At 46.3% G+C, this 26,795-nt stretch overlaps 1 protein-coding gene across 5 annotated transcripts in view; it reads right to left on the bottom strand.

Annotated features, from left to right (window-relative positions):
* Positions 1–26,795, bottom strand: part of aatk (apoptosis associated tyrosine kinase) — a 172,271-nt gene that overhangs the window by 37,885 nt on the left and 107,591 nt on the right. For 3 of the 5 annotated variants that reach the window (XM_033044227.1, XM_033044228.1, XM_033044231.1), the window contains 3 exons: positions 17,845–17,880; positions 8,376–8,520; positions 4,640–4,719 (listed from right to left, as the gene is read on the bottom strand). In XM_033044227.1, the coding sequence (XP_032900118.1) occupies positions 4,640–4,719; positions 8,376–8,520; positions 17,845–17,880 (261 nt within the window). The remainder of the gene's footprint in view (positions 1–4,639; positions 4,720–8,375; positions 8,521–17,844; positions 17,881–26,795) is intronic. The other 2 variants (XM_033044230.1, XM_033044232.1) reach the window with 1 other exon arrangement.

Raw genomic sequence — 26,795 nt, 5'->3', positions numbered from 1 at the left:
GGATCGCACGCAAACAAAAGCCTTTCACTGTGCCTTGGTACATGTAACAATAAACTAAACTAAGACATTATACAGCAGCAAGCATAAAAACATAAAGGGACACAAAGTGCTGGAGCAACTCAGCGGGTCAGGCAGCATCTCTGGAGAACATGGCAAGGTGATATTTTGGGTCGGGTCTCCAGAGATGCTGCCTGACCTGCTGAGTTAAGGGCCTGTCCCACTTGGGCGACCTAATCCGCAAGTTTGCCCTCGACTCATACTCGCAGCATGGTCGACACGAAGTCGTAGGAGGTCTTCGTAACTCTCCTTCATGCTCGAGAGTGATCTCCGCGTACTCGAGGCCTCAGCCAGGTCGCGGCGTTTTTTCAATGTTAAAAAATGCCCGCGAGTAAAGAAAGGTCGCCATGGAAAAAATCGATACTTTTTTTACTCGTAGGTTTAGTCGTAGTAGGTCAGCATGTTAGTCGTAGGTAATCGAGGGTAGTCGAAGGTAGTCATAGATAGTCTTCATCATAGTCGAAGGGAGGTCGAAGGTGATCGAATGAGGTCGACTTCACTCTCCACTATTCGGTGTCCAATTTTCCCAAAGTTAGCTAGTTTAAGCTGGCCTTCAACATAGTCGAAGGAGGTCTTCAACATGTATGTTTAAGAAGGAACTGCAGATGCTGAAAAATCGAAGGTACACAAAAATGCTGGAGAAACTCAGCGGGTGCAGCAGCATCTATGGAGCGTAGATGCTGCTGCACCCGCTGAGTTTCTCCAGCATTTTTGTGTACCTGAGGTCTTTTTTTTTTTTTTTATATTTTTTCTTTTTAAATATATAGTGTGTGAAAAAAGAAAACGAGTAAATGAAAAAAGTTGAGAGAGAGAATAGAGAGAAGAAAAGAAAAAAAAAAAGAAAAAAAAAAAAAAAAAAAAAAAAAAAAGAGGAGATCATTATTTATAGTCTTGACCAACCCTCGTCCAGTCCTGAAACAGTTATTTTTTACAGTTGTGTTGCACCATATGATTCCAAAAAAACGACGAATGGAGACCAACTCGTTATGAATTGGTCTGATTTATCCATTAGGAGGAATCGCATTTCCTCAAGATGAGCGGTGTCCAACATGCTTGCAATCCACATTTTAAGCGTTGGTATTGATGTACCTTTCCAAAATTTAAGAATTAATTTTTTTGCTATTATTAAACCATAGTTAAGGAATAGATTTTGAGATGTGTTCAATTTATTCCCATCTTCCATTACGCCAAATATAATCATTTCAGTATTAGGTTCCATTCTTGTCTTGAATAATTTTGTAAATATTTCAAAAATATCATTCCAAAATCTATAAAGTTTTATGCAGGAGACTAAGGAGTGTGTTATAGTTGCCTTTTGGGCTAGACATTTATCACAGGTGGCGGATATATTTGGATAAAATTTGTTCAATCTTGTTTTTGAGTAATATAATCTATGTACAATTTTAAATTGAATTAAATTATGTCTTACATTAATTGAACATTTGTGAATATATATCAGGTATTTTTCCCATTTAACCTTCGTAATTTTTATCATTAGTTCCCGTTCCCACTCTTCTCTAAGTACCTCTGTCGATGGTAGGTCTATATTTAGAATACTATTATATAAATATGATATTAATTTTTGTGAGTCAGCTTCAATATTCATTGCCTCTTCCAATAAGTCAGGAGTTACTTTTTGATATCCTTGTATATATTTTTTCACGAAATCGCAAATCTGAAGATATTTAAAATATTGGTTGTTTTTCAATTTAAATTTTAATTGTAATTGTTGGAATGATAGTAAGTTTCCCATTTCATACATATCCCCGATCCTTCTAATTCCGAGACTTTCCCATTGGTTATATGTCTTATCAATAAGAGATGGTTTAAATAAAGGGTTATTCGCTATTGGCATTAACAGTGATAGATTTCTTAATTTTAAAGATAATTTTATTTGTTTCCAAATTCTTATTGTACCATATATAATTGGGTTCTTCTTATATATTGTGTTATTCAGTTTTTTTGGGGAGAAGAGGATCGTTCCTATATTACTAGGATGGCAATCCTCCTTCTCCATTTTTATCCATTCTGTCTGTTGGGTAGCACTATCCAACCAATAAATCATATTCTTAATATGCACTGCCCAGTAATAATACATAAAATTCGGAAGTGAAAGTCCCCCGACCTCTTTTGGTTTACATAAGTGTTTTTTTGTGATTCTATGTGATCTATAGTCCCAAATATAATTAGTAATATTAGAGTCTAATTTTTTAAAAAAGTATTTTGGTATATATACCGGTATAGATTGAAATAGGTATAGTAATTGTGGTAGGAAGATCATTTTTATTGCATTTATTCTACCTAATAATGATAAGGGAAGTGTTTTCCAAAATTTAATCGACGTATTAAGTTTATTTAATAAAGGCATGAAATTAGCATTGAATAATGCTTTATATTTTCTAGTAATCTGAATACCCAAATATTTAAATTTTTCTGTTGCAATTTTAAAGGGGAACTTCAGTAAGTGTGTAGGTTCTTGAGGTTTTAATGTCATGATTTCACTTTTATTCCAGTTTATTCTATATCCAGAAAAAGACCCAAATTCCTCTATTAAGTTTAATAAATTTGGTATGCTCGTTTGTGACTTTGTAATATATAAAAGTATATCGTCTGCATATAATGAGATTTTATTCTTTGAGTCTCTGGTATTATAGCCCTGAATATTCGGATGAATTCTTATACTTTCAGCCAGGGGTTCTATCATAAGGGCAAATAGCAGGGGTGATAGTGCACATCCCTGCCTATTACCCCTTGATAGTTGAAATTTTTGAGATAACATGTTATTAGTTAAAATTCTTGCCATCGGTTTATCATATAATAATTTTACCCATCTTATAAAATTCTCTCCCATATTAAATTTTTGTAGTACTTTATATAAGTATTGCCACTCTACCTGATCAAATGCTTTCTCTGCATCCAAAGAAATAATTGATATATCTTCTTCCTCTACTTTATGCGAGTACATTATATTAAACAGACGTCTCAGATTATTAAATGAGTATCTTTTAGGTATAAACCCCGTTTGATCAGGGTTTATCAATTTACTAATATATTTGCTTAATCTTCTTGATAAAATCTTTGCTAAAATTTTCTGATCTGTATTTAAAAGTGATATAGATCTGTACGAGCCCGGATCTTCTAAATGTTTATCTTTTTTTGGAATAAGTGTAATAGTTGATTCTGTTAGTGTTTCAGGTAGTTTGTTTTCTTTAAAAGCATGGGAGTATAAATTAAATAAATAAGGGGTTGTTATCTCCTGAAATTTTTTATAAAATTCATTATTAAAACCATCTGGTCCCGGTGTCTTACCATTTTTCAGCGATTTTATTGTTTCACCTATTTCTTTGATTGTAATTTGAGCTCCTAATTCCTCTTGTTCCAAAAGGTCCAGTATTGGAAGATTACAATTATCTAGAAATTTTTTTATTTTACTATCTTCTCTTTTAATTTTAGATGTATATAAGTTTTGATAAAATTGGGCAAATCTATTATTAATATCTTTAGGTAGTATTAGTAATTCTCCTTCCTCTGATTTAATTTTGGTTATAGTATTTTCCTTTTCTTGTTTTTTCAATTGGCGAGCTAAAAGCTTATGTGGTTTGTCACCAAACTCAAAATGTTCCTGTTTTGTCATTTGGAATAGTCTTATTACCCTTGCCGATAAAATTCGATTAAGTTTAAATTTCAGTAATATTATCTTATTGTGTTTATCTGAGGTCTTTAACATGTCATTTTTTAAAACTCTTTTAAACTCGCCAATTAGGTAGCCCAAGTGGGACAGCCCCTTTAACTCCAGCACTTTGTGTCCTTTTGTGTATCAACCAACAGCTGCAATTTCTTGTTTCTACAAGGTATAAAAACAAAAGGACTCAAAGTGCTGGAGGAACTCAGCGGGTCAGGCAGCATCTCCAGAGAAAAAGGAATAGGTGACATTTTGGGTTAGAACCTGGGTCTGAAGAGGGGTTCTGACCCGACAAGTCACCTATTCCTTTTCTTCAGAGTTGCTGCCTGACCCACTGAGGTACTCCAGCATTTTGCATCCAGCACTACCAAGTAGAGACAAGAAATGAAATGGGGGGAGGTGAGAGGGGAAAGATTTAATAGGAACCTGAGGGGTAACCTTTTCACCCAAAAGGTGGTGGGTGTATGGAACGAGCTGCCGGAGGAGGTAGTTAAGGCAGGGACTAGCGCTATGTTTAAGGTGATGTTTCGGGTTGGGTTTGACTGAAGAAGGATCTCGAGCTGAACCCATGTTCTCCAGAGATGCTGCCTGACCTGCTGAGTTACTCCAGCACTTTGTGTCCTATTGTGTATCGATCAGTACCTGCGGTTCCTTGTTTCTAATGGAATGGAATCAAATATTTTATGGTCACATGTGACTAGGCACAGTGAGATTCTTTGCTTGCATACCCAATGTATACAAGTAGCGGCCACACTGTGGTATCGACAAAGTTACAAAGGACACTGGCTCCTCAGTTTGTTCCTTCCCTGCAAGCGCCGTAAGGCAGCAACTCGACCGCTGCGCCACCATGACCTCCCGTTCTGCCCCCCTCTACTGGGTATAAAAACAACATCTACTGACCTTTCCAAACCAGCCGTGACCGACTTCCTTCAGGTACAGGAGGCTCTGACGGCCTAGGTCCGCTGGGTGGAGGAAGTGCCCTGTAAAGAGACCAGCATTGAAGTTACCACCGCAGTCACAGAGTCGCCCTTCTCTCCATTGGTGATCCTTTCCCCTGGGCACGCCGCCTCCACTATACCGCTCCACAGCGCAGGATGTACGTGAGCAGGGGCGGGGGGGGGGGGGGAGGGTGGTGGAGAGGGGCGTTGCTGGGGTCACCGTAATTCGGGGGGGGGGGGGTAAACCCCCAGCAGAGCGATGTTTGGATGGCGTGGAGCTGTAAGGAAGGAACTCCGAGCGTTTGCTGCCGACTGAGCCAATGCAAGCGGGGTGTTTCCTGGCGAGGGAGAGAGATGCAACGTCAGCGGAGGCATTCCTCCTTGCATCCTCCTCCCCTGTGAATTCCAGGCACACTGTCGAGCCGAAACCAAAGGGCCCTTTGTCAGCGACTTGCGTGAAGGGAGCTCAGCTGGTAGCTCCAGAAACGCAGCACAGTTCCAGCATTCCACCGACATCAGACAGCCTCAAGTGAATATAAAGATATATTCACAAAGCATCCTGACATGCTGACTGTTCGTTTCCCACTGCCCAAAGCTTCCAATGGAACAAGCAGCCAGACAAATCACCAGGCTTGGAAAATGGAGCATTTCGACCTTGAGACTTTACACAGCGGGGAACCAGGCCCTTTGAGACCACAGAGTCCACGCCGACCAGCAATCACCCCAGCACCATCCTACACACACTAGGGACAAATTTACAAATTTTACTGAAGCCAATTAGCCTACAAATCCTTGTGCGTCTTTGGAGTGTGGGAGGAAACCGGAGAACCCGGGGAAAACCCGTGCGGTCACGGGAAGAAGTTCGTACAAACTCCGCACAGACAGCACCCGTAATCAGGATCGAACCCGGGTCTCTGGCGCCGTGCGGCAATAATTCTACCGCTGCGCCATTGTTGATTGACAGATCCGCGTCGAACAAGGGAAGGCGATGGCTGGAGGCCCTGATGCAGCCTGGGGCTTTCCTGAATCGGGCACTCGGAGTTCCTCCCGACAGAACGACTGGAGCGTGGATTGGGGTTGGGAAACTGAGTCACAACATGGTCGCCTTTTGCATGCGATCTCTGTGGACTATCTCTGTCCAATTGCTAATCGGGGATGGACTGTTTGTAAGAAAATCATTTCACTGTGCCTTTGCACTTTGTACGTGTGACAATGAAGCACCATTGAACCATTGAACATGGAAACAGGCCCTTCGGCCCACCGAGTCCATGCCAATCTAAAAGGTTCTTAAATGCTGGAGTAGTTGCAATTATGTTTCAAAACACTTTGAACAGGTTTTATTTTTAGTATTAGAGATACAGCCTGGAAACAAGGCCCTCGCACCCATCGAGTCCACGCCGATCAGCGATCTCCTCACACACTACCCTACACACGAGGGACAATTTACAGAAGCTAATTAACCTACAAGCCTGCAAGTGTGGGAGGAAGCTGGAGCGCCCAGAGAAAACCCACGTGGTCACGGGGAGAAGGTACAAACTCCCTACAGACAAGCACCCGTAGTCAGGATGGAACCCGGGCCTCTGGCGCAGTGAGGCCGCGACTCTACCGCTGTCTTGAATGTACATGGACAGGAAATGTTATGAGGGATATGAGCCGAACGCAGACTAGCTCAGGTAAGCACCTCGGTCTGCATGGCCGAGTGGGACCGAATGGCCTACTAAACATGGCGAACTAAAACTAATTGTGTGCATGCCAGATACTGGCTACAACAGCAAACGTTCTAGCCAGTATCTGGCATGCACACAATTCGTTTTAGTGGTACGCACAGGAACTGCAGCGAGACAGCTACTGAACGAGGAGTTAGAACAGATATCCTAGATAACATCTTAGCAAACCAGCGTTGGCTTAGGTTCTATCGTGATTATTCCCAGAGCTCGCTTCAGACAAAACCTCACAATTACTTTCTTGTAAAGTGCGGTGGTTGAGGTTCATTAAGTGAACAGCTATCTCCCAAGTTTTGTCAAGATGCTGTTTTCATCACCAAAGAGAGATTAAGAGTGATGTTAGAACCAGGGGTCACACAGTTTAAGAATAAGGGATGGGCCACTTAGCACTGAGATGAGGAAATGTTTTTTCACCCAGAGAGTTGTGAATCTGTGGAATTCTCTGCCACAGAAGGCAATGGAGGCCAATTCACTGGATGTTTTCAAGAGAGAGTTAGATTTAGCTCCTTGGGCTAATGGAATCAAGGGATATGGGTAAAAAAAGCAGGAACGGGGTATTAATTTTAGATGTTCAGCCATGTTCATATTGAATGGCGGTGCTGGCTCGAAGGGCTGAATGGCCTACTCCTGCACCTATTTTTCTATCTTTCTATCTTTCTATGTTGGAAGAACCCAAAAGGCAAAGACAGGATGGGGCCACGTTTCCTTGGCAACTGGACATATCGAGTCGGTTCCACATCAAGTGGCTTCACGAATGGGCTTTTGCCAGACTCCACTCTCTCCGGGACTTCAAATCCAGGGACGTTGCTGATAGTTCAGTACAGATGTGGAAAAGGACACCAGCCCAGGGCCATCTACACATCTGGAACGAGCTGCCAGGGGAGGTAGTTGAGGCAGGCAACACTGACTTGGCTCTGTATTGTTTTTCTTTCACATTCCAGCTCCTGCAGTATTTTAGTTTTGTATATTGACATGAAATCTGCTGAGTTGACATGCGATTTCATAAGGTCTTAAGTGGTAGGAGCAGAATAAGGCCATTCGGCCCATCAAACCAACTCCGCCATTCAATCTTCCTCCTAACCTCATTCTCCTGGCTTCTCCCTATACCCCTGACACCCGTACTAATCAAGAATCTATCTATCTCTGCCTTAAAAATATCCTTTAACTTGGCCTCTACAGCCTTCTGTGGCAATGAAATCCACAGATTCACCACCCTCTGATTAATTCCTCCCTAAATTCCTCCCTATCTCCTTCCTAAAGGAACGTCCTTTAATTCTGAGGCTGTGCCCTCTGGTCCTAGACTCTCCCACTAGTGGAAACATCCTCTCCACATCCACTCTATCCAGGCCTTTCACTCTACTCGGTAAGTTTCAATGAGGTCCCCCCCACCCTCATCCTTCTAAACGCCAGCGAGGAGAAGCCCAGTGCCGTCAAACGCTCATCATATGTTAACCCACTCATTCTTGAACAATACAACTCACCCCTTCCGTGACACACTGGTCAACCTGAGGAGCACCTTCAGCACAGAACGCCACAGGAGATCTTTTTTCCCCGTGGCTATCAAACTGTACAACTCCTCCCCCTTCTGTCGTGGGGTACACTGACTCCCTCCCCCCCCACCCCCAATATTTGGACATCCTCAATCCTTTCTACTCGTCATTTTAATTTCATGTTTCATGTATCTTGTGTTTTATGACTGTTGGCAGATTAATTTCCCTCCTGGGATAAATAAAGTTCTATCATATCGTATTGTACTGTTTCGCGTGATGGATAGTGTCAGCGTACGTGGGTGATCGCTGGTCGGCGTGGACTCGGTGGGCCGAAGGGCCTGTTTCCACGCTGTACCTCTAAGACCTAAAAGCTACAGAGCTATCGATCGTATCGTATCATTCCTGAGATCACTCTCGGAAACCTCCTGTGGGCCCTCTCCAGGGCCTGCACATCCTTCCTCGGATGTGAGGCCTCTCTGCTTACCTGGTCTGGTGGACGGCTGGCTGGACACAGGGAGGGAAACCTCGGTGAGGGGCAGAATGTAAACCTCAGGTCCATTCTGCAAGGAGGACGTGGTGTGGGGTGAGATCTCTCCCGGGTCGTCCTCCCCTGCGTTGTTCTCAAACTCCTGCAGGCAGAAAGAGAACCCATTTTAGTCTCCACATCTGATTGGGATTGGGAATCCAAGGGTGCTCCAGGTCCACAGGGAATGAAGCAGAGAAGAGGCGTATCCAAAGGGAGCTTTCAAAGGCAAAAAATCATCATCATCGGCATCAACATCATCATCAATATCATCATCATCATCATCAATATCATCATCAATATCATCAATATCATCATCAATATCATCATCAATATCATCATCATGGTTGAAAACATCAACGGGCACGGTGCCTTACAATGCCGTGTACGACAGTGAAGTGTGGATGGCCGTTGCCTCGCTAGGAGCTCATCCACCTTGTGACAAGTCTTGCTTTCGGTCCTGCTGGGGGTCCACAGCCCCCTCCTCACCTGGCAAACCAGGTGGGGGGGACGGTTCAGACGCTGACTATCCGACCATGGAGCAGGTAGCACGGGATTACATGGTACCCGTGGCGGGTAACAAAGGACAATTTATATGCAGCGGAAACACAAAGTGGAACCGATCCATTGTAAAACAACTAGCTAGACACCAGTAGGAATCACAATTTCAGCTGCAAGTAACTTCAGCCACAAGCATTCGACACCATTTACATCTGGAAAAGCAGCCGACACAATCAAAGACAAAGAGATACTGCCAGTCTCGCTGAGTTACTCCAGCATTTTGTGTCTGTGATCAAAGACATGTCTTATCCTGGTCGTTCCTTCTTCTCCCCACTCCCATCAGGCAGAAAGTACTGAAGCATGAATGCGTGCACCACCAGTCTCAGGAACAGCGTATTCCCCTCTGTTATCAGGCTTGTGAACGGTCCTTCCATGAGCTAGCGAGCGTACTGTCCGATTCACCTCCACCCCATTGGTGAGCATCAATGCTGAGAACTATGTTCTGCAATCCGTATTTTCCTCTTTGCTCCACCTATTGTACTTGAGTTTGAGTTTGAACTTTGCAGGTTAATTGTCTTTGGTAACATTGTAAATAGTCCGCAGTGTGCAGCACAGTGTTTGCTAGTGTTGGTGTCCTCGTCTGCACAGACTCGATGGGCCAAAGGGCCTGTTTCCACTCTGTATCTCTAAAGTCAGTCTCTGCCTGATCTGACAGGCTGGCGGTTATAGAATGATACAGTGTGGAAACAGGCCCTTCGGCCCCACTTGCCCATACCGGCCAACATTTCCCAGCAACACCAATCCCACCTGCCAGCATTTGGTCCACATCCCTCCAAACCTGTCCTATCCATGTGCCAGGTCTAACTGCTTCTTAAACGTTGGGATAGTCCCAGCCTTTTGTGTGAAAAAGTTACCCCTCAGATTCTCATTAAATCTTTTCCACTTCACCTTAAACCTACTGTATTGTCCTCTGGTCATCGATTCACCTACGCTGGGCAAGAGACTCTGTGCATCTCTGTGTTTGGACACGCTAGAGGCAGGAAACATGTTCCCGATGTTGGGGGAGTCCAGAACCAGCTGCCACATTTTAAGAATAAGGAGTAAGCCATTTAGAACGCAGACGAGGAAACACTTTTTCTCACAGAGAGTGGTGAGTCTGTGGAATACTCTGCCTCAGAGGGCGGTGGAGGCCGGTTCTCTGGATACTTTCAAGAGAGAGCTAGATAGGGCTCTTAAAGATAGCGGAGTCAGGGGGTATGGGGAGAAGTTAGGAACGGGGTACTGATTGGGGATGATCAGCCACGATCACATTGAATGGCAGTGCTGGCTCAAAGGGCCGAATGGCCTACTCCTGCACCTATTGTCTATTATCTAGTCTCCCCATAACCCTCGTTAGAGACCGACTTCGGGAGCTCCAAGCCGCGGGAGCTTCGATGGCCCCGACGCGGGGGCTTCGTTCGCCGGCTGCGGGGGGCTTCGACCGCTCTGACGCGGGAGCATCGACCACCCCATCTGCGGATGGATCGACTGCCCCGACCGTGGGAGAAAAGGAGGAAAGAAGATAAGACTTTATTGCCTTCCATCACAGTGGGGAATGTGGGGAATCCGATGTGGTGGATGTTTATGTTAACTTTTATGTAGATGTGTGTCTTGTTGCTATTTTTGGTATGGCTGTATGGCAAACCAAATTCTTTGTATGTTGCAAAACATACTTGGCTAATAAAATTATGTTTACAATTATGATTAATCAAGAATCTGCCAATTTTTAGAAATACCCACAGGAATCCTTTACCTTAAATTTTAAATCTGTTCTCACTGGCCCAGGAGAGAAGCCCCTACTGGGAGCCACTCCCCTCTACCGACCCTGGTTAAACCAGCCATGATCCCGTCACTGCTAACGATTCTCAAACAAATTTGAACAAAGGGGAGAAATCTCGGCTTCTCCAGTTTTGAACTTGCAGCTGAAAATCCCGCATGGCCCTGAACCATCCCAGTAAAACCTTTCCCGCACCCTCTCTGGGAACTTTCCATTCCTTCCTGAAAGTGGGCGTGCCGAACATACATGCTGCAAAGTCATCTCCTTTAGTAAACTGTTTATGAAGGAACTGCAGATGATGGAAAATCGAAGGTACACAAAAATGCTGGAGAAACTCAGCGGGTGCAGCAGCATCTATGGAGCGAAGGAAATAGGCAAGGTTTCGGGCCGAAACGTTGCCTATTTCCTTCGCTCCATAGATGCTGCTGCACCCGCTGAGTTTCTCCAGCATTTTTGTGTACCTTCCTTTGGTAAACTGATCCCCTTTCGACTTTAGAGGTCCAGCGCTGAAATTGGCCCTTCAGTGCACTGAGCCCACGGCGAGCAGCGCCCATCAGCACTATCCTATTTACAATGTTTAACCAAAGCCAATTCACTTGCAAACCTGCACGTCTTTGGAGTGTGGGAGTAAACCGAAGCACCCGGAGAAACCCCACGCAAGTCATGGGGAGATCGTGCAAACTCCGTCCAGTCAGCACCCGTAGTCAGGATCGAACCCGGGTCTCTGGCGCTGTGAGGCAGCGACTCTACCGCTGCGCCACCCACAGTGCAGGTGATTCATATCTGAGTTGGATGATCAGCCATGATCATATTGAATGGCGGTGCAGGCTCGAAGGGCCGAATGGCCAACTCCTCCTGCACCTATTTTCTATGTTTCTATATCTCTGTATTACCCGCATGTAGGTGCAGCCTCTGAAATGCTACATGGCTCCAACACGCTCACCTCCACTCCATCCATGTTCTCTGCCCAACTCACCTGTGATCCATGCTCCCCGACCCCCGTGTAGCACAGCATTGCCACCAAGACTGTTTGGGTGGACGTTTATACACGAGGGCTAAAACAAAGAGTCACTCGAGCAGCGGAGGAGATTTTGGCTCGGAGAAGAGAGGACACTCGTGTAGAATAATGGACCGAGTAAATTGTGGGCACGGCGGCAGCTTGGTGACAATAAACTGGTGGTGGCTTCCATGAAATCATCGAACTGAAAAAAGCAAATGACACCAGCAGAGATGTAACGTCATGTGGTGAGCTGCTGGTGCTGTTATTTAGTTTAGTTTAGAGATACAGCGTGGAAACAGGCCCTTCGGCCCACTGAGTCCATGCCGACCAGCGGTCCCCGCACATTAACACCGTCCCACGCACACACTGGGGACAATTTACACTTACCCCAAGCCAATTCACCTACAAACCTGCACGTCTTTGGAGTGTGGGAGGAAACTGAAGATCTCGGAGAAAACCCACGTAGGTCACGGGGAGAACATGCAAACTCCGTACAGACAGCACCCGTAGTCGGGATTGAACAGGGTGCTGCAAGTGCTGTAAGGCAGCAACCGGGTTCTCTAACATCTACTGGACTAAGCCAAACATCTAACTTCTCGCGACCGTACAAACATAAATCTGGAAAGTGTCATTGGGACAGTTGGCCCATTGTGTTGCCTGAAGCTTTTGGGAGTCTCAATGACAGATATGTATGTGTGTGTGTGATCCAACCCCAATTGGATAGAAGCGGACACAAAGTGCTGGTGTCGCTCAGCGGGTCAGGCAGCATCTCTGGAGAACATAGATTGGTGATGTTTTGGGACCGAAGAAGAAGGGTCCCGACCCGAAACATCACCCACCCGCGTTCTCCAGAGCTGCTGGCCGACCCGCTGAGTTACTCCACCACTTTCTACCTTTTTTTGTGTAAACCGGCATCTGCAGTTCCTTGTTTCTCACAATTAGTAGAAGCATTTTCACGGGTTTGGACCAATCTTCGGTGAGTTTTGCTTTCTCTGTGTGCAGAGCCACAAGAGATACAACAGTGTAACGGCTCAATAACTTTCTGAACGTCCCCATTTCCATTGCTAAGATCAGCAATCAAGATAGATATATATATTTTAGGATCCCAGATAATAATAGAAGCAGCCTTAAATCAGCATAATCAAGGATAAGTCTCACCCCCGGTCACTCCCTCTTCTCCCCTCTCCCATCAGGCAAGAGGTACAGAAGTGTGAAAACGCACACCTCCAGATTTAGGGGCAGTTTCTTCCCGGCTGTTATCAGGCAACTGAACCATCTAACCAACAAGTAGAGATCGCTCCTGATCTACTGTCTACCTCATTGGAGATCCTCGGACTATCTTTGATCGGACTTTATATTGCACTATCCACATTATTCCTACTAGCATGTATCTGTACACTGCGAATGTCTCGGTTGTGAATCATGTGTTGTCTTTCCGCTGACTGGTTTAGCCCGCAACACAAGCTTTACACGGTACATGTGACGATAAACGAAACTCAAACCTTACCTTCGATTAGGTGCAACTCCCTGGAGTGGCGTCCATCTAAAGATACATCAAGACATCTATCTACTCATTGCTCTCAGGGGCAGGCAACGTGAAATATTCTTCCCTCGTTGTGTGCTACCTCTGTTGACAGAGTCGGCACCACAGCGCTTGTTGAACGCCAGCTACCAGAATTGCCTCTTACATAATCGTTGGTTACTCGTGGTCGGGATAAGTCGATGGGTTGTTTTGGTCTCCACGTTCACATGCGTAACTAGCTTCTGCCTTGCCCTCACTGTGTATCTCGATGCCTCTTGTCCAACGCCTCCTACTGAGCGAGTGCCCTGAAACCTGTGTTCTCTCTCTCTGTCTGTCTCTCTCGCCAATAATATCACTCCTTCCTTCCCCCACCCCAGAAGTGTCGACTCATTCAACCAAGCTGCCTCCAAAGCGTTTCTGAATGATGTGTCTAAGAAGGAACTGCAGATGCTGGAAAATCGAAGGTGGACAGAAATGCTGGAGAAACTCAGCGGGTGCAGCAGCATCTATGGAGCGAAGGAAATAGGCAACGTTTCGGGTCGAACCCCTTCTTCGGACGGGTGGATTCCCTCATTCCCTGCAATGGATGTATTCCCTTGCGTTGCCGCTTCCCACACGGACCAGTTTGGACAGTTTGTGTGGGAAGCAGGGAAGCAAGGTTTAAACCGTAGATAGACACAACACAAAAAAAAGCTGGAGTGACTAAGCGGGGACAGGCAGCATCTCTGGAGAGACGGAATGGGTGACGCTTCGGGTCGAGATCCTTCCCTGTGGAGTTTAATGCCTTCTACATAACCGGCCAGTTATGTTAGACACACAGAGGGGGGACAGTCGTCTCCACTGGACGGGGGTCACATCGGAGGCTGCAGTCATGCGTGCGAGCTGATCTCTTGTTTTGTGTAAAAATGCCTAACAGCCTCCACAAAAAATGCCAACAATGGGAAGTATTTCTTGACATTTCTCCCTTCCACGAGGTGACCTCTCTCGCGAGTTTCAATCGCAGCGACAGAGAAACCTTTATGACTTCGCCCTGCATTTTCGGTCATCTGAATATCACCAGACGTTCACTCCCACATTCCGATCATATATTGCAAACTGAATTCAAAGGCTTCGACCTTAAACTGCTGAGGCAACTAACTAACTGTGGACTAAAAAATCAGCAAGAGGGAATTCATCTCCTGCTGAGATTGTGCAATTAATTATCAATTAAAAGGATCCGACACAGAATAATCATTTTAGGTAATATAGGTGCAGGAGTAGGCCATTCGGTCCTTCGAGCCAGCACCGCCATTCAATGTGATCATGGCTGATCATCCCCAATCAGTACCCCGTTCCTGCCTTCTCCCCATATCCCCTGACTCCGCTATTTTTAAGAGCCCTATCTAGCTCTCACTTGAAGGCATCCAGAGAACCTGCCTCCACCTGAGGCAGAGAATTCCACAGACTCACCACTCTCTGTGGTGATGGATTATGGAATGGAATAAAAGATATTATTATTATTATTATTAATTCTGTTCCTATCACTTATGATCGTGTGTTCTCAGCACAATGATGATTGAAATATTTCCATGGCGTTCCTGCTCCTTGACTTTGGTGGATCTGACCTTCAGACTTGCATTCACTCCGCCTTGTGACCGCGAGTGTGTGAACTGCATGCTGTACTCTCCGAAGTTCAGATCAAGATTCCATCAGCACAGGTTTCTCCGCTGCATGTTAAGCAGCAAGGGGAGGAGGAGGAGGAGGAGGATGTTTGACACCGTGGGACTGTGGTGCTTTCCTCAGTCATCGCATTGCTAAACATTCAGTGTGCATTTAACCGTCACTTTCCTGTGGGGGAGACAGACAACATGCTATTTTCTAGGCGTTATTATTATTCTGGATTAACTTGCCTTCTGACTCAGGCACAAACTTGGGATATTGCTTGTTCAGCGGAAAACAGGGGTTTCTTAAGCTTGTTTCACCAGGGCGGCACGGTGGCGCAGCGGTAGAGTTGCCGAGTTGCCGCCTTACAGCGCCGGAGACCCGGGTTCGATACTGACTACGGGCGCTGTCTGTACGGAGTTTGCACGTTCTCCATGTGACTGCGTGGGTTTTCTCCGGTTACTGATTTCCGCCCACACTCCAAAGAGGTGCAGGTATGTAGAATTGTCCCTAGTGTACACGGTGGGTGATTGCTAAGAGCCCGTTTCTGCGCTGTATCTCTAAACTAAACCAAACTAGGCTTAACTAAACTGAAACTGCCAAAAAAAAGCAACAATCTTTCCCCGACAGAGGTTGTAACTTATTTCTCAACTCTGTTTGTGGATAAATTCCCTTTTAGAGAAGTGGCCGTGTTCTGTAATAGCATCTTAGTTTAGAGATACAGCGCGGAAACAGGCCCTTCGGCCCACCGAGCCTACCTATACAAGGATCAGAATATCGTTTGGTTGTGAGAAGTGAACATTTCTCATTTATTTAGTTCAGCAGGGGAAAAAGTTCAGGTAAAAAAAAAAATCCAAACGAACAAACAGACAATTTATATTTAAGAAGGAACTGCAGATGCTGGAAAATCGAAGGTAGACAAAAAATGCTGGAGAAACTCAGCGGGTGCAGCAGCATCTATGGAGCGAAGGAAATAGGCAACGTTTCGGGCCGAAACCCTTCAGGGTTTCGGCCCGAATCGTTGCCTATTTCCTTCGCTCCATAGATGCTGCTGCACAAACAGACAATCATAACGCAAAGACTGCAAAGCAGTGCGGCACGGTGACCCGGGTTCGATCCTGACTACGGCCGCTGTCTGTACGGAGTTTGCACGTTCTCCCCGTGACTTGCGTGGGTTTTCTCAGCGATCACCGGTTAACCTCCCATACTCCAAAGACGTGCGGGTTTGTAGGTGAATTGACTTGGTATCATTGTAAATTGACCCTAGCGTGTGTCGGATAGTGTTGAAGTGTCGGGGATCGCTGGTCGGCACGGACACGGTGGGCCGAAAGGCCTGTTTCCTCGCTGTATCTCTCAACTAAACTAAACTAAACTAATGCCCCTCCCCCCCCCCCCCCCCCCCCCCCCCCCCCCCACAATGTAGTTTGGAGCTTGGGGGGCTGTTTATTAGAAGGAAATTGTTTTATTCAGAATCAGAAGAAAAGGAATTTGACTTGGTGCTTTGCTCCCATGTAGTAAAAACACAGTAAAAGCAAACAATTTAAAAAAAAATTATATTTTTATATAAATTTATAAAAAATGTATTGCTTATATGAACATGGTGGAATATGTGAAGTTCTGCAGGAATCTGGATTTACTGTCATGGTTTCATTGTCCATGTTATCTTTCATTAACCACGTTAGATATAACATTTAAAATATATGAACTCAATTATAGAGGACAATCGGCAATAACAGACACCATCCCCCCCCCCCCCTATGGTCTGTTATCACGAAGGTTATCTGTATACACAACCTAGTAATACTTCGATTCTTTAAGATGCTCAACCTTTCATACTTATTGAAAGGACGCGGTGCAGCTTCTTTAACTTGTCATAGAGTCATAGAGTGATACAGTGTGGAAACAGGCCCTTCGGCCCAACTCGCCCACACCGGCCAACAATGTCCCAGCTACCCTAGTCTCACTTGCCTGCGCTTGGTCCATAACCCTCCAAACCTGTCCTATTCATGTACCTGTCTAACTGTTTCTTAAATGATGGGATAGTCCCAGCCTCAACTACCTCCTCTGGCAGCTTGTTCCATACACCCACCCACACTCTGTGTGAAAAAGTTACCCCTCGGATTCCTTTCCCCTTCACCTTGAACTTATGTCCTCTGGTCCTCGATTCCCCAACTCTGGGTAATAGATTCTGTGCATCTACCCGATCTATTCCTCTCATGATTTTGTCTACCTCTATAAGATCCCCCCTCATCCCCCTGCCTTTTGAAATTGGTCCGATTCTGTTAGCTCCCACAAAATTGAATTAAAAAATCTATAGTGAAAACCCTATAATATATAGTGGAATATAGACCCAGCCTACTGAACCTCTCCCTATAACTCACACCCTCTAGTCCTGGCAATCCTCGTAAATCTTTTCTGAACTCTTTCAAACTTGACAATATCTTCCCTATAACATGGTGCCCAAAACTGAACACAACATTCTAAATGCGGTCTCACCAATGTCTTATACAACTGCAACATGACCTCCCAACTTCTATACTCAATACTCTGACTGATGAAGGCCAAAGTGCCAAAAGCCTTTTTGGCCACCTTATCTACCTCAGAAAACAATGGATACCTGTAAAAAAAAAAAGGAGTCTTGTCGTGAGAACCAATACAAAATAAACAGCAGAAAGGATTCACAGACAGTCGGTGACGAACCAAGGCAACGTGCACCTGAAAACACAAGGGAAACAGTGAATAACTCAAGGGAGTTTCTAGAAGCATAATCTAGCCCAGCTCGAAGACTCATGACAAAGGATGTATCTATTGTACATTGCACCAGCATACTTGTCGAAATATATCTGCTTTCCCAGCACACAATCCACACCACCCCTCAAAGGCAAGCACACACCACCAGCGCTCCATAGACGTTAACTGTTGCCACCAGACATGGTTTAAGCTTTCCTACCTTTTGGCTGAAATGTTTGACGGCAGAGGTCGGCTCCTGTGGGAATGAAGATGAAGAGATGAAATTTCGGAGACAAACAATGCATTCTGGTTTTTGAGAGAGTCTTAACGATGCATGAGGCGGTGGGTTGGGGGTGGGGGTGGGGGGGGGGGCTGAAGGCAAAGCAAATGCCGCTTGAAGCATGGGAGACATTCATGGGTTGAGTGTGGGGAGCGGAGGGAAAGCCAGGAGGTAGCTTGTGAAGCCATGGCCAGCTTCCTGTGCCATTGTTGCAGTGTGCGGTCAATTCTGAGCCATCATCTCCCAAACTCAGGGACCCAACTTCCAAGATCAAAAACGGGCAGCAGGTGCACGGGAACTCCACCCTCCTCAGGTTCCTCTCCGACATGCAAGTCATCCTGACTTGAAACTATATAATGGGTGCTTCATCCTGGATTTAAATCCTGGAATTCCCTCCCCGACAGGACTTTGGCCAGAAGGACTGCAACAGTTCAAGTTATGGTGGTCCATCACCACCTTCTCAGGAGCAATTGGGGACGGGCAGTAAATGGAGGCGTCGCCAACAAGGCCCACATCCCAAGAGCGGGAGCAATCAAAACCTTTCAGATAGGAACGAGTTACGAAAAAATTGTTCTTAGCTTTACGCATTTAGTGTTCGCAATCGGGTCAGGAATCGGAGCATTTAGAATCTGGTCCATAATTCTCACTGGGAAATCCAGATTCCTTGACACCCAGCCTCTCTCTTAATGGTTGGATTAGAGCGGGAAGAAGTTGCGCCAATTCTGGGAGAGGTACTTTGGGAAGGATGCGAAACACTTGGGTTTGGGGCAGAGGAGGTGACCAGGATTGAAAGGACTCACACTGGGGGCGTAGTCACTGTTGAAGTAGAGGAGCTAGGGCCAGGGCCAGGAAGGTCGTATCCATGGAGGGAAGGTTCCAAGATCCGAGGGGACAGATTTAAGTTATTGAATCCGAGATGAGGGAGGAAACCGGAGCACCCGGAGGAAGCCCACCTGGTCACAGGGAGAGCGTGCAAACTCCGCACAGACGGCACCCAAGGCCAGGATTGAACCAGGGAGCCTGGCGCCGTGAGGCAGCAACTCCACCACTGTGCATCCCTCGATAGGAATGTGAGATGGGGGTGGGGGGAGACTATATCACATTTTAAAAAGCATGGCGGATGTATAATATAAACTGATCAGAGGTCGTGTGGATCAGGGTCAAAGTGCGTGGTATGTTGATCGAGAGGCCAATGCTTGAGGAATGGTCGCCATGGTGATGGAAGCCAAGATAGAACCGCGAAGCCACACTGGAGATTGCAGACACCATCACCAGAAGATATGAGATGGTAAGGGTGTCCTTCAAGGGCAACCAGACCAGAAGACAGAGAAGGCAGGAGAATGGGGTTAGGAGGGAGAGATAGATCAGCAATGAATGAATGGCGGAGTAGACTTGGTGGGCCGAATGGCCAAAATTGTGCTCCTCCCACTTGTGACCTAGTGACATTAAACCTTGTGCAGTTTTGACAAGCAGCGCCTATTCCACAGGGACGGAGGCCGATCCTTTTCATTTAAGAATAAGGAGTAAGGCATTTAGAATGGAGACGAGGAAACACTTTTTCTCACAGAGAGTCGTGAGTCTGTGGAATTCTCTGCTTCAGATGGCGGTGGAGGCCGGTTCTCTGGATACTTTCAAGAGAGAGCTAGATAGGGCTCTTAAAGATAGCAGTCAGGGGATATGGGGAGAAGGCAGGAACTGATTGTGGATGATCAGTCATGATCACATTGAATGGCGGTGCTGGCTCGAAGGGCCGAATGGCCTACTCCTGCACCTATTGTCTATTGTCTATTGAAGGTCTCCAGTGAGGTAGATAGATAGACACAAGATGCTGGAGTAATTTTACGGGACAGGCGACATCTCAGGATGGGTGACGTTTAGGGTCGAAATTCTTCTTCACTCAGAGGAGAGGGAGACATAGAGATATGAAAGGATAAGGTGTGAAGACGAGAGATCAAAGGGGATGGCGATCACAGGTAATGACGAGTGGATCAATGTTAGCTGAGGGGAAGGTGACAACGAGGCATACAATCAGTAAAAGGCAATAAATCAATCAGGAAGATGTAGATAGGAGGTCAGGACCACTCTCTAGCTGGTGAGGGGATGTTTTAGTGGCAGGGTAATAGCTTGGATTCTAGTCCTGGCTGCTAATTCTAGTTTGCCATTGTTTCACCTGGTGCCAAAGGGTTTGGAAATATCGTTGCAAAAATGCAAATGTGGCACAGTGACAATGGTCCACCCTCAGTCCTGCCTTTATGAAACAAAAACAGATGCACGGATTGAGTTGAGGAAGCATGGATCTTGAGGATGGAAGAGAGAAACTGAGTCTAACGACACGATGACAAGCCTGTGTCGTGTTTCTCTTCCCCTCTCCCCGTCCCCGCCCAGATGCCTGGTTCCTTCATCAGTGTGAAGCCTTCAGGTCTAGGCAAGGTCCTGGACTTGGAGTAAGAAGCCATCGAGCCGCCATCTACAATGTGGGAGGCTCCGCAGGGGGGAATTAGCCGAGCCACAGGGAGAGGTTGCAGGGAGTTTGATTCACCTGTGGGAGAGGGGGGAGGTGTAGAGTGTGGGGCGGGGAGTGGGGAGGGGAGGGGAGGGTGGGGAGTGGGGATTGGAGAGGGGAGGGGAGTGGAGGGTGGGGAGTATAGGGAGGGAGTGGGGAATGTGCGGGGGGTGGGGAGTAGAGTGAGGGGAGAGTGGGGAGGGGAGTTGGGTGGAGGGTGGGGCGTATAGGGAGGGGGAGGGGAGTGGAGAAGGGATGGTGGGGAGTATAGGGAGGGGAGGTGGGGGTGGGGAGGTCTTTAGGAGGATGGCTTGCAATGGCAAACAAAATGGAGACATGGGTGGGTGGGGGGTGCCCGCAGATGTTTCTTGTGTTGCTAAAGGGCAAGGCCCATGCCAAGTAGTTAGCAGAACGCAAGGTTGCAGATAAAAGGAGCAACAGAAAGTGAGAATGAAGGAAGGCAAACAGAAGGCAAAAAATGTGGAGCGACAATGATCAGCCACAGAACCCTCAGCGGGTTACAAGTCTTTCCCAACATCTCTCCTTACCACTTTCTCTTTCGTGCCTAATATCAGCTCACATCCCCTGCAGCCGAACACCAGGCCATCATCTTCCCAGACTGTTTCTGATCTCATCACCTCTGTCCATCTCCCCTCCAACCTTATCATTCCACAGCCCCGCACTGCCCACATCTGTCTGAAGAAGGGTCCTGACCCGAAACGTCACCTATCTCTTCAAACCTGTCACACACCTGCTGTTCTTATCTCTGGCCTTTGGTTCAAACATCGGCCTGTCAACCCCCCCCCCCCCCCCCTCGCCTGTGTCGAACTATTTATTACCTGCCACGCTTTGTTCTGCCTCTCCCCTCTTCCAGCTTTCTTGTCCCCCCCTGTACAATCAGCCTGAAGACGGGTCTCGACCCGAAATGTCACCTATCCATGTTCTCCCTTTGTTTTCCATAGACAACACCAGATGCCTTGGTCCTTTGGAGAACAAATGCGGGGACAATCACCATCAGGGCTGCAAAAAGCAAGGTCAGAATCTGACAACAGTGAGCTGAACTCTTTGCAATCCATCTTAACCCTTGCATTCTGTGTTTTAGAGATTGTATTAGAGATTCGGCGTGAAACAGGGACTTCGGCCCACCGAGGCTGTGCCGACCAACAATCTCCCGCACACCAGTTCTATCCTGCACGCTCGGGACAACTTACAGAAGCCAATAAACCGACCAGTCTTTGGAGTGCGAGAGGAAGCCGGAGCACCTGGAGAAAACCCACGCGGTCACAGGGAGAACGCACAGACAGCGCCCGTAGCCAGGATGGAACCTGTTGAGTTTGGGTCTGTGATCTCTGTAATCATCTCCGGCTCGCTGGGGCCCTGCTCTCGACTAGTTTAGCTTCTTGAGCCTCCCTTGAATTTGATCTTCGGTGGCAGTTCCCTCAGCTGCCTCCCCCCCCACACACACACAAGCCCTGCCATTCCTTCTCTGAACCTCTTCACCACGCTCCCCTCATCTACAACCCTCTGTGTATCCTACTTCGTAGACTCTCATTTCCAGTATCTCTCTCCCTCTCTTTGTCATCTCTTCCAATATCACCTCGCATGGATCAGAGAAACAAGATAACGATCCTGGGAATTATTTTGTCATGTTCCGATCATTTAAATGACCAGATTAGTAACCCAGAATCTTAGACCTGCAATCCGGATGCGAGTTCATATCCCACCATAACACCTGCGGAATTGCAATTAAAAATAATAGAACATATAAGTAAGTAAGTAAGTAAGTTTATTGGCCAAGTATTCACATACAAGGAATTTGCCTTGGTGCTCCACCCACAAGTAGCAACGTGACAGTTACGAATGACTCAGAAAACACTAAACATTAATAATAATAAAACATTAATGATAAAACACCATTGATCAAGCATGTGAACCAACAAAATACCAGATCAAAGGGAGGCTACAGATTTTTGGCTGTTGAGTAGAGCAACGTCTTGTGGATAAAAACAGTTTTTATGTTTGGCTGTGGCAGCTTTGACAGTCCGGAGTCGCCTTCCAGAGGGGAGTGATTCAAAGAGTTTGTGGCCAGGGTGAGAGGGGTCAGAGATGATCTTGCCCGCTCGCTTCCTGGCCCTTGCAGTGTACAGTTCATCAATGGAGGGAATAACACAAAACCGTAAAGCAGAGGAACAGCCCCAAGGCCCACAATGTCCATGCCAAACGTGATGTTACGTTAAACTAATCACCTCTGATCCATATACACACATTCCTTTCAAATCCATGGAATATAAACAGTAATTCCATGATTTGGAACATAAACAAAACATGTTTTAGTAATGATGACCACAAAACTATTGAGGTATTGTAAGCAAACTTTTGGTTCATTAGTATCAATAGACAATAGACAATAGGTGCAGGAGTAGGCCATTCGGCCCTTCGAGCCAGCACCACCATTCACAATCAGTACCCCGTTCCTGCCTTCTCTCCATACATATCCCTTGACTCCACTATCTTTAAGAGGGAGAAATCTGCCATCCTTACCAAGTTATATAAAACATAGAACAGTACAGCACAAGAACAGGCCCTTCAGCCCACAGCATCTGTGGCGAACATGATGCCTAGACCAACTCTTATCTGCCTGCACGGGATCCATAAACCCTCCATTCCCTGCACTTCCATGTGTATACACTTATTAGTTTAGTTTAGAGATACGGCGCATGGAAACAGGCCCATCGGCCCACCGAGTCTGCGCCGATCACCTATCCCCGCACACCAACATTAACCTACACACACTAGGAACAATTTACAATGTTACCAAAGCCAATCAGCCCCCAAACCTGTACGTCTGTGGGGTGTGGGAAGAAACCGGTGTACGCGGAGAAAATCACAGGGAGAAGGTACAAACTCCACACAGACAGCACCCATGGTCAGGATCGAACCCGGGTCTCTGGAGCTGCAAGGCAGCAACTCTACCGCTGCGCCACCGTGCCGCCCCATGATCTAGTCACGTTTCAGGATCCGGGGCTCCTGGCAACGCCAGCATTCATCAAGTGGGGGTGATTTAATGTGGCATTTACAGTACAACAGCGGAACATGACACACTGATTCAATGATTCAACGCTACCTTCACTGTTTCTGGCGCCAACAAAGGTACAAAAGTTCACTGAACCGTGAACTTCGATTGTTTTCTTTGGAGCGTCAGAGACATGATAGGATTGGTGGTCTGCGCGGACTCGGTGGGCCGAAGGGCCTGTTTCTGCGCCGTATCTCCAAACTAAACTAATATTAAAAAAACATCTTGTTGTTGCACTTTCTCATGAACGCTCCTTTCTTCCTGCATTTCACACACTTCCCTGCCACGTGTTTTGATCTGGCAGCCACCAACATGGCTGTCATCAGCTCTCTCCAGTGTAAACCAGCAGCAATTTACAGAAAATGGATGCAAATGGGGTTAGGGACACGAGTACCTCCTAAGGTCATAAGTGATAGTAGAATTAGGCCATTCGGCCCATCAAGTCTACTCCACCATTCAATCATGGCTGACCTATCTCTCCCTCCTAACCCCATTCTCCTGCCTTCTCCCCATAGCCCCCATAACCTGAGGTCTTGATAGCAAAATATTGTCCTTCGATATTTAGATTCAATCTGAGATTTAGAAGGGAACCTGTCATTTGAATCTGCTCAGCTCATGACATGTAGATGCCTAGTCCTTTAGTCAGAGGGTGGTGAATCTGTGGGATTCATTGCCACAGACGGCTGTGGAGGCCAAGTCAATGTGTATTTTTAAGTTGGAGCTTGACAGATTCTTGAACAGTACGGGCGTCATGAGGTTATGGGATAGAAGGCAGGAGAATGGGGTTGAGAGGGTAAGATAGATCAGCCATGATTGAATGGCGGAATAGACTTGATGGGCCGGATGGCCTAATTCTGCTCCTGGAACTTACGAACTTATGAAAAGAAGAACACAGGCAGGAACTCAAGTAGGTGGTATGAGTAAATGATATCATCATTCTCTCTGTAATAGCATGGTCGAATTTCCCTTTCATAAGTTAAAGAGCATGAGATGGAGTCAATTGTTCCATATAATCTATTCAAGCTGTGCACAGAGTGGAAGATTTATATCAGTTTACGTAATGGTCTGCAGAAAGAGATACAACAATCTCCTAATGACCATCTATTCCTCTGTGTACAACTAAATGGGAATAATATTTATTTTTACTTTCCGTATCTACTGTCTAAATTGCTACTCATTTATAAAAAGACATGGCAGTGTAAGGGAACTAGCATCTTGCCACATTATTTATAAGTGATCTGTCATGACGTTGCGTGCCAGTAACGTTTTTGGCAGAAACCAAGGGAATTCATCGGTACCGGAAGGTTTCAGCTTGGGCCACAACAATTAATATCCATGACATTCTTCCCACCAAAGGCCAGGTGTCATATACCTTCGAGCCAGCACCGCCATTCAATGTGATCATGGCTGATCATCCACAATCAGTACCCCGTTCCTGCCTTCTCTCCATATCCCTCAATTCCGCTATCCCTAAGAGCTCTCTCCAGCTCTCTCTTGAAAGCATCCAGAGAACCTGCCTCCACCGCCCTCCGAGGCAGAGAATTCCACACACTCACAACACTCTGTGTGAAAATGTTTTTCCTCATCTCCGTTCCAAATGGCTTACCACTTATTCTTAAACTGTGGCCCCTGGTTCTGGACTCCCCCAACATCGGGAACATGTATCCTGCCTCTAGCGTGTCCAAACCCTTAATAATCTTATATGTCTCAATAAGATAACCTCTCATCCTTCTAAATTCCAGAGTGTACAAGCCCAGCCACTCTAGTCTATCAACATATGACAGTCCCGCCATCCCGGGAATTAACCTCGTGAACCTACGCTGCACTCCCTCAATTCCTCTCATGATTTTATACACCTCTAGAAGATCACCCCTCATCCTCTTGCGCAATTCAGGGAATAGAGTCCCAACCTGCCCAACCTCTCCCTATAACCCTCCGAGTCCTGGCAACATCCTTGTAAAAGTCGACTACAATGATTCTGACGAATAGATTATCGACATACAACAAGTCTGGAGAGCCAGCCGCAAGAGCACAACCTCACAAGCCCGTCTCATTTTTAAACAACCAAGGACCTGTGGCTCGTGTGCAAGCTAGTCATTACTGGGGAGCGATTCATGACGTCGTACAACAAAAACATCTCATTAACCAGGCCAAGAGGAGACGGTCTCACACACACAAAATTAAATGATTGCTCCATACCACTGTTGAACGGGCTCTGGTGGAAGGCCTGGTCTTGCACAACATGGCTGCTGTACCTCCCTAATGCCCCACAGGCTCTTGTGGCCAAGCTGCACCCGACCCGTGGTTGAGTGGAGATCCAGGTTGGCCCTCGTCAGCCCTGACCACGGGTGCCGTCTGTACGGAGTCGGTACCTTCTCCCTGTGACCACATGGATTTTCTCCAGTTTCCTCCCACATTCCAAAGACGTGCAGGTTTGTCGGTCAAGACATAAAAAGCTGGAGTAGCTCAGCATGATAGGAGGCAGCATTTCTGCAGAGAAGGAATAGATGACGTTTTGGGTCGAGACCATTTCTTCAGACCCGAAACCTCGCCCATTCCTTCTTCAGACCTGACTCAAGAAGGGTATCAACCCAAAGCGTCACCCATTCCTTCCATCCAGTGATCCTGCCTATCCCGCTGAGCTACTCCAGCATTTTGTGTCCTAGGTAAAAACCATCATCTACAGTTCCTTCCTACACAGGTTTGTAGGTTAATTGGTCACCCTGTGAGCTATTTCAGCTTGAGACCTTATCAGGACACAATTGGACATTCGGAGAAAGGGTGTTCAGGTTTGTTTATCCGTGGTTTAATTCCTGATCTGATACTACTGACTCTAGTTTAGTTAGATTATTATTCTCATGTGTCACGTTGTCTGGTGAATGGGATCAAGACTTAATAGGAATCTGAGGGGTTACTTCTTCACACAAAGGGTGGTGGGTGTATGGAACGAGCTGCCAGAGGAGGTAGTTGAGGCAGCGACTATCGCAACGTTTAAGAAACAGTTAGACAGGTAGACGGACAGGGCAGGTTTAGAGGGATATGGGCCAACGCAGGCAGGTGGGACCAGTATAGATGGGACATGTTGGCCTGTGTGGGCATGTTGGGCTGAAGGGCCTGTTTCCACGATGTAAGACTCAATAACTCTATATCTTTGAACTCTGGTGAAGAGCACTGGATTTTTCTCTGGTGCCCTCAATTAATTCCTCATCTTGACTTAAAAAAGACCTGCTTGCTGCTTGCATGGGACCTGAATGTTCGCAAATTATCTCCCGTTTCTCAAGAATGATCCCTCAGAGTTACATCATCGGCCACAGA

The sequence above is a fragment of the Amblyraja radiata genome, chromosome 26, assembly GCF_010909765.2.
Source record: "Amblyraja radiata isolate CabotCenter1 chromosome 26, sAmbRad1.1.pri, whole genome shotgun sequence".
NCBI classification, from domain to species: Eukaryota; Metazoa; Chordata; class Chondrichthyes; order Rajiformes; family Rajidae; genus Amblyraja; species Amblyraja radiata.
Note: the sequence above shows the minus strand (reverse complement) of the source record. Positions and strands in the feature narration are given on the sequence as shown.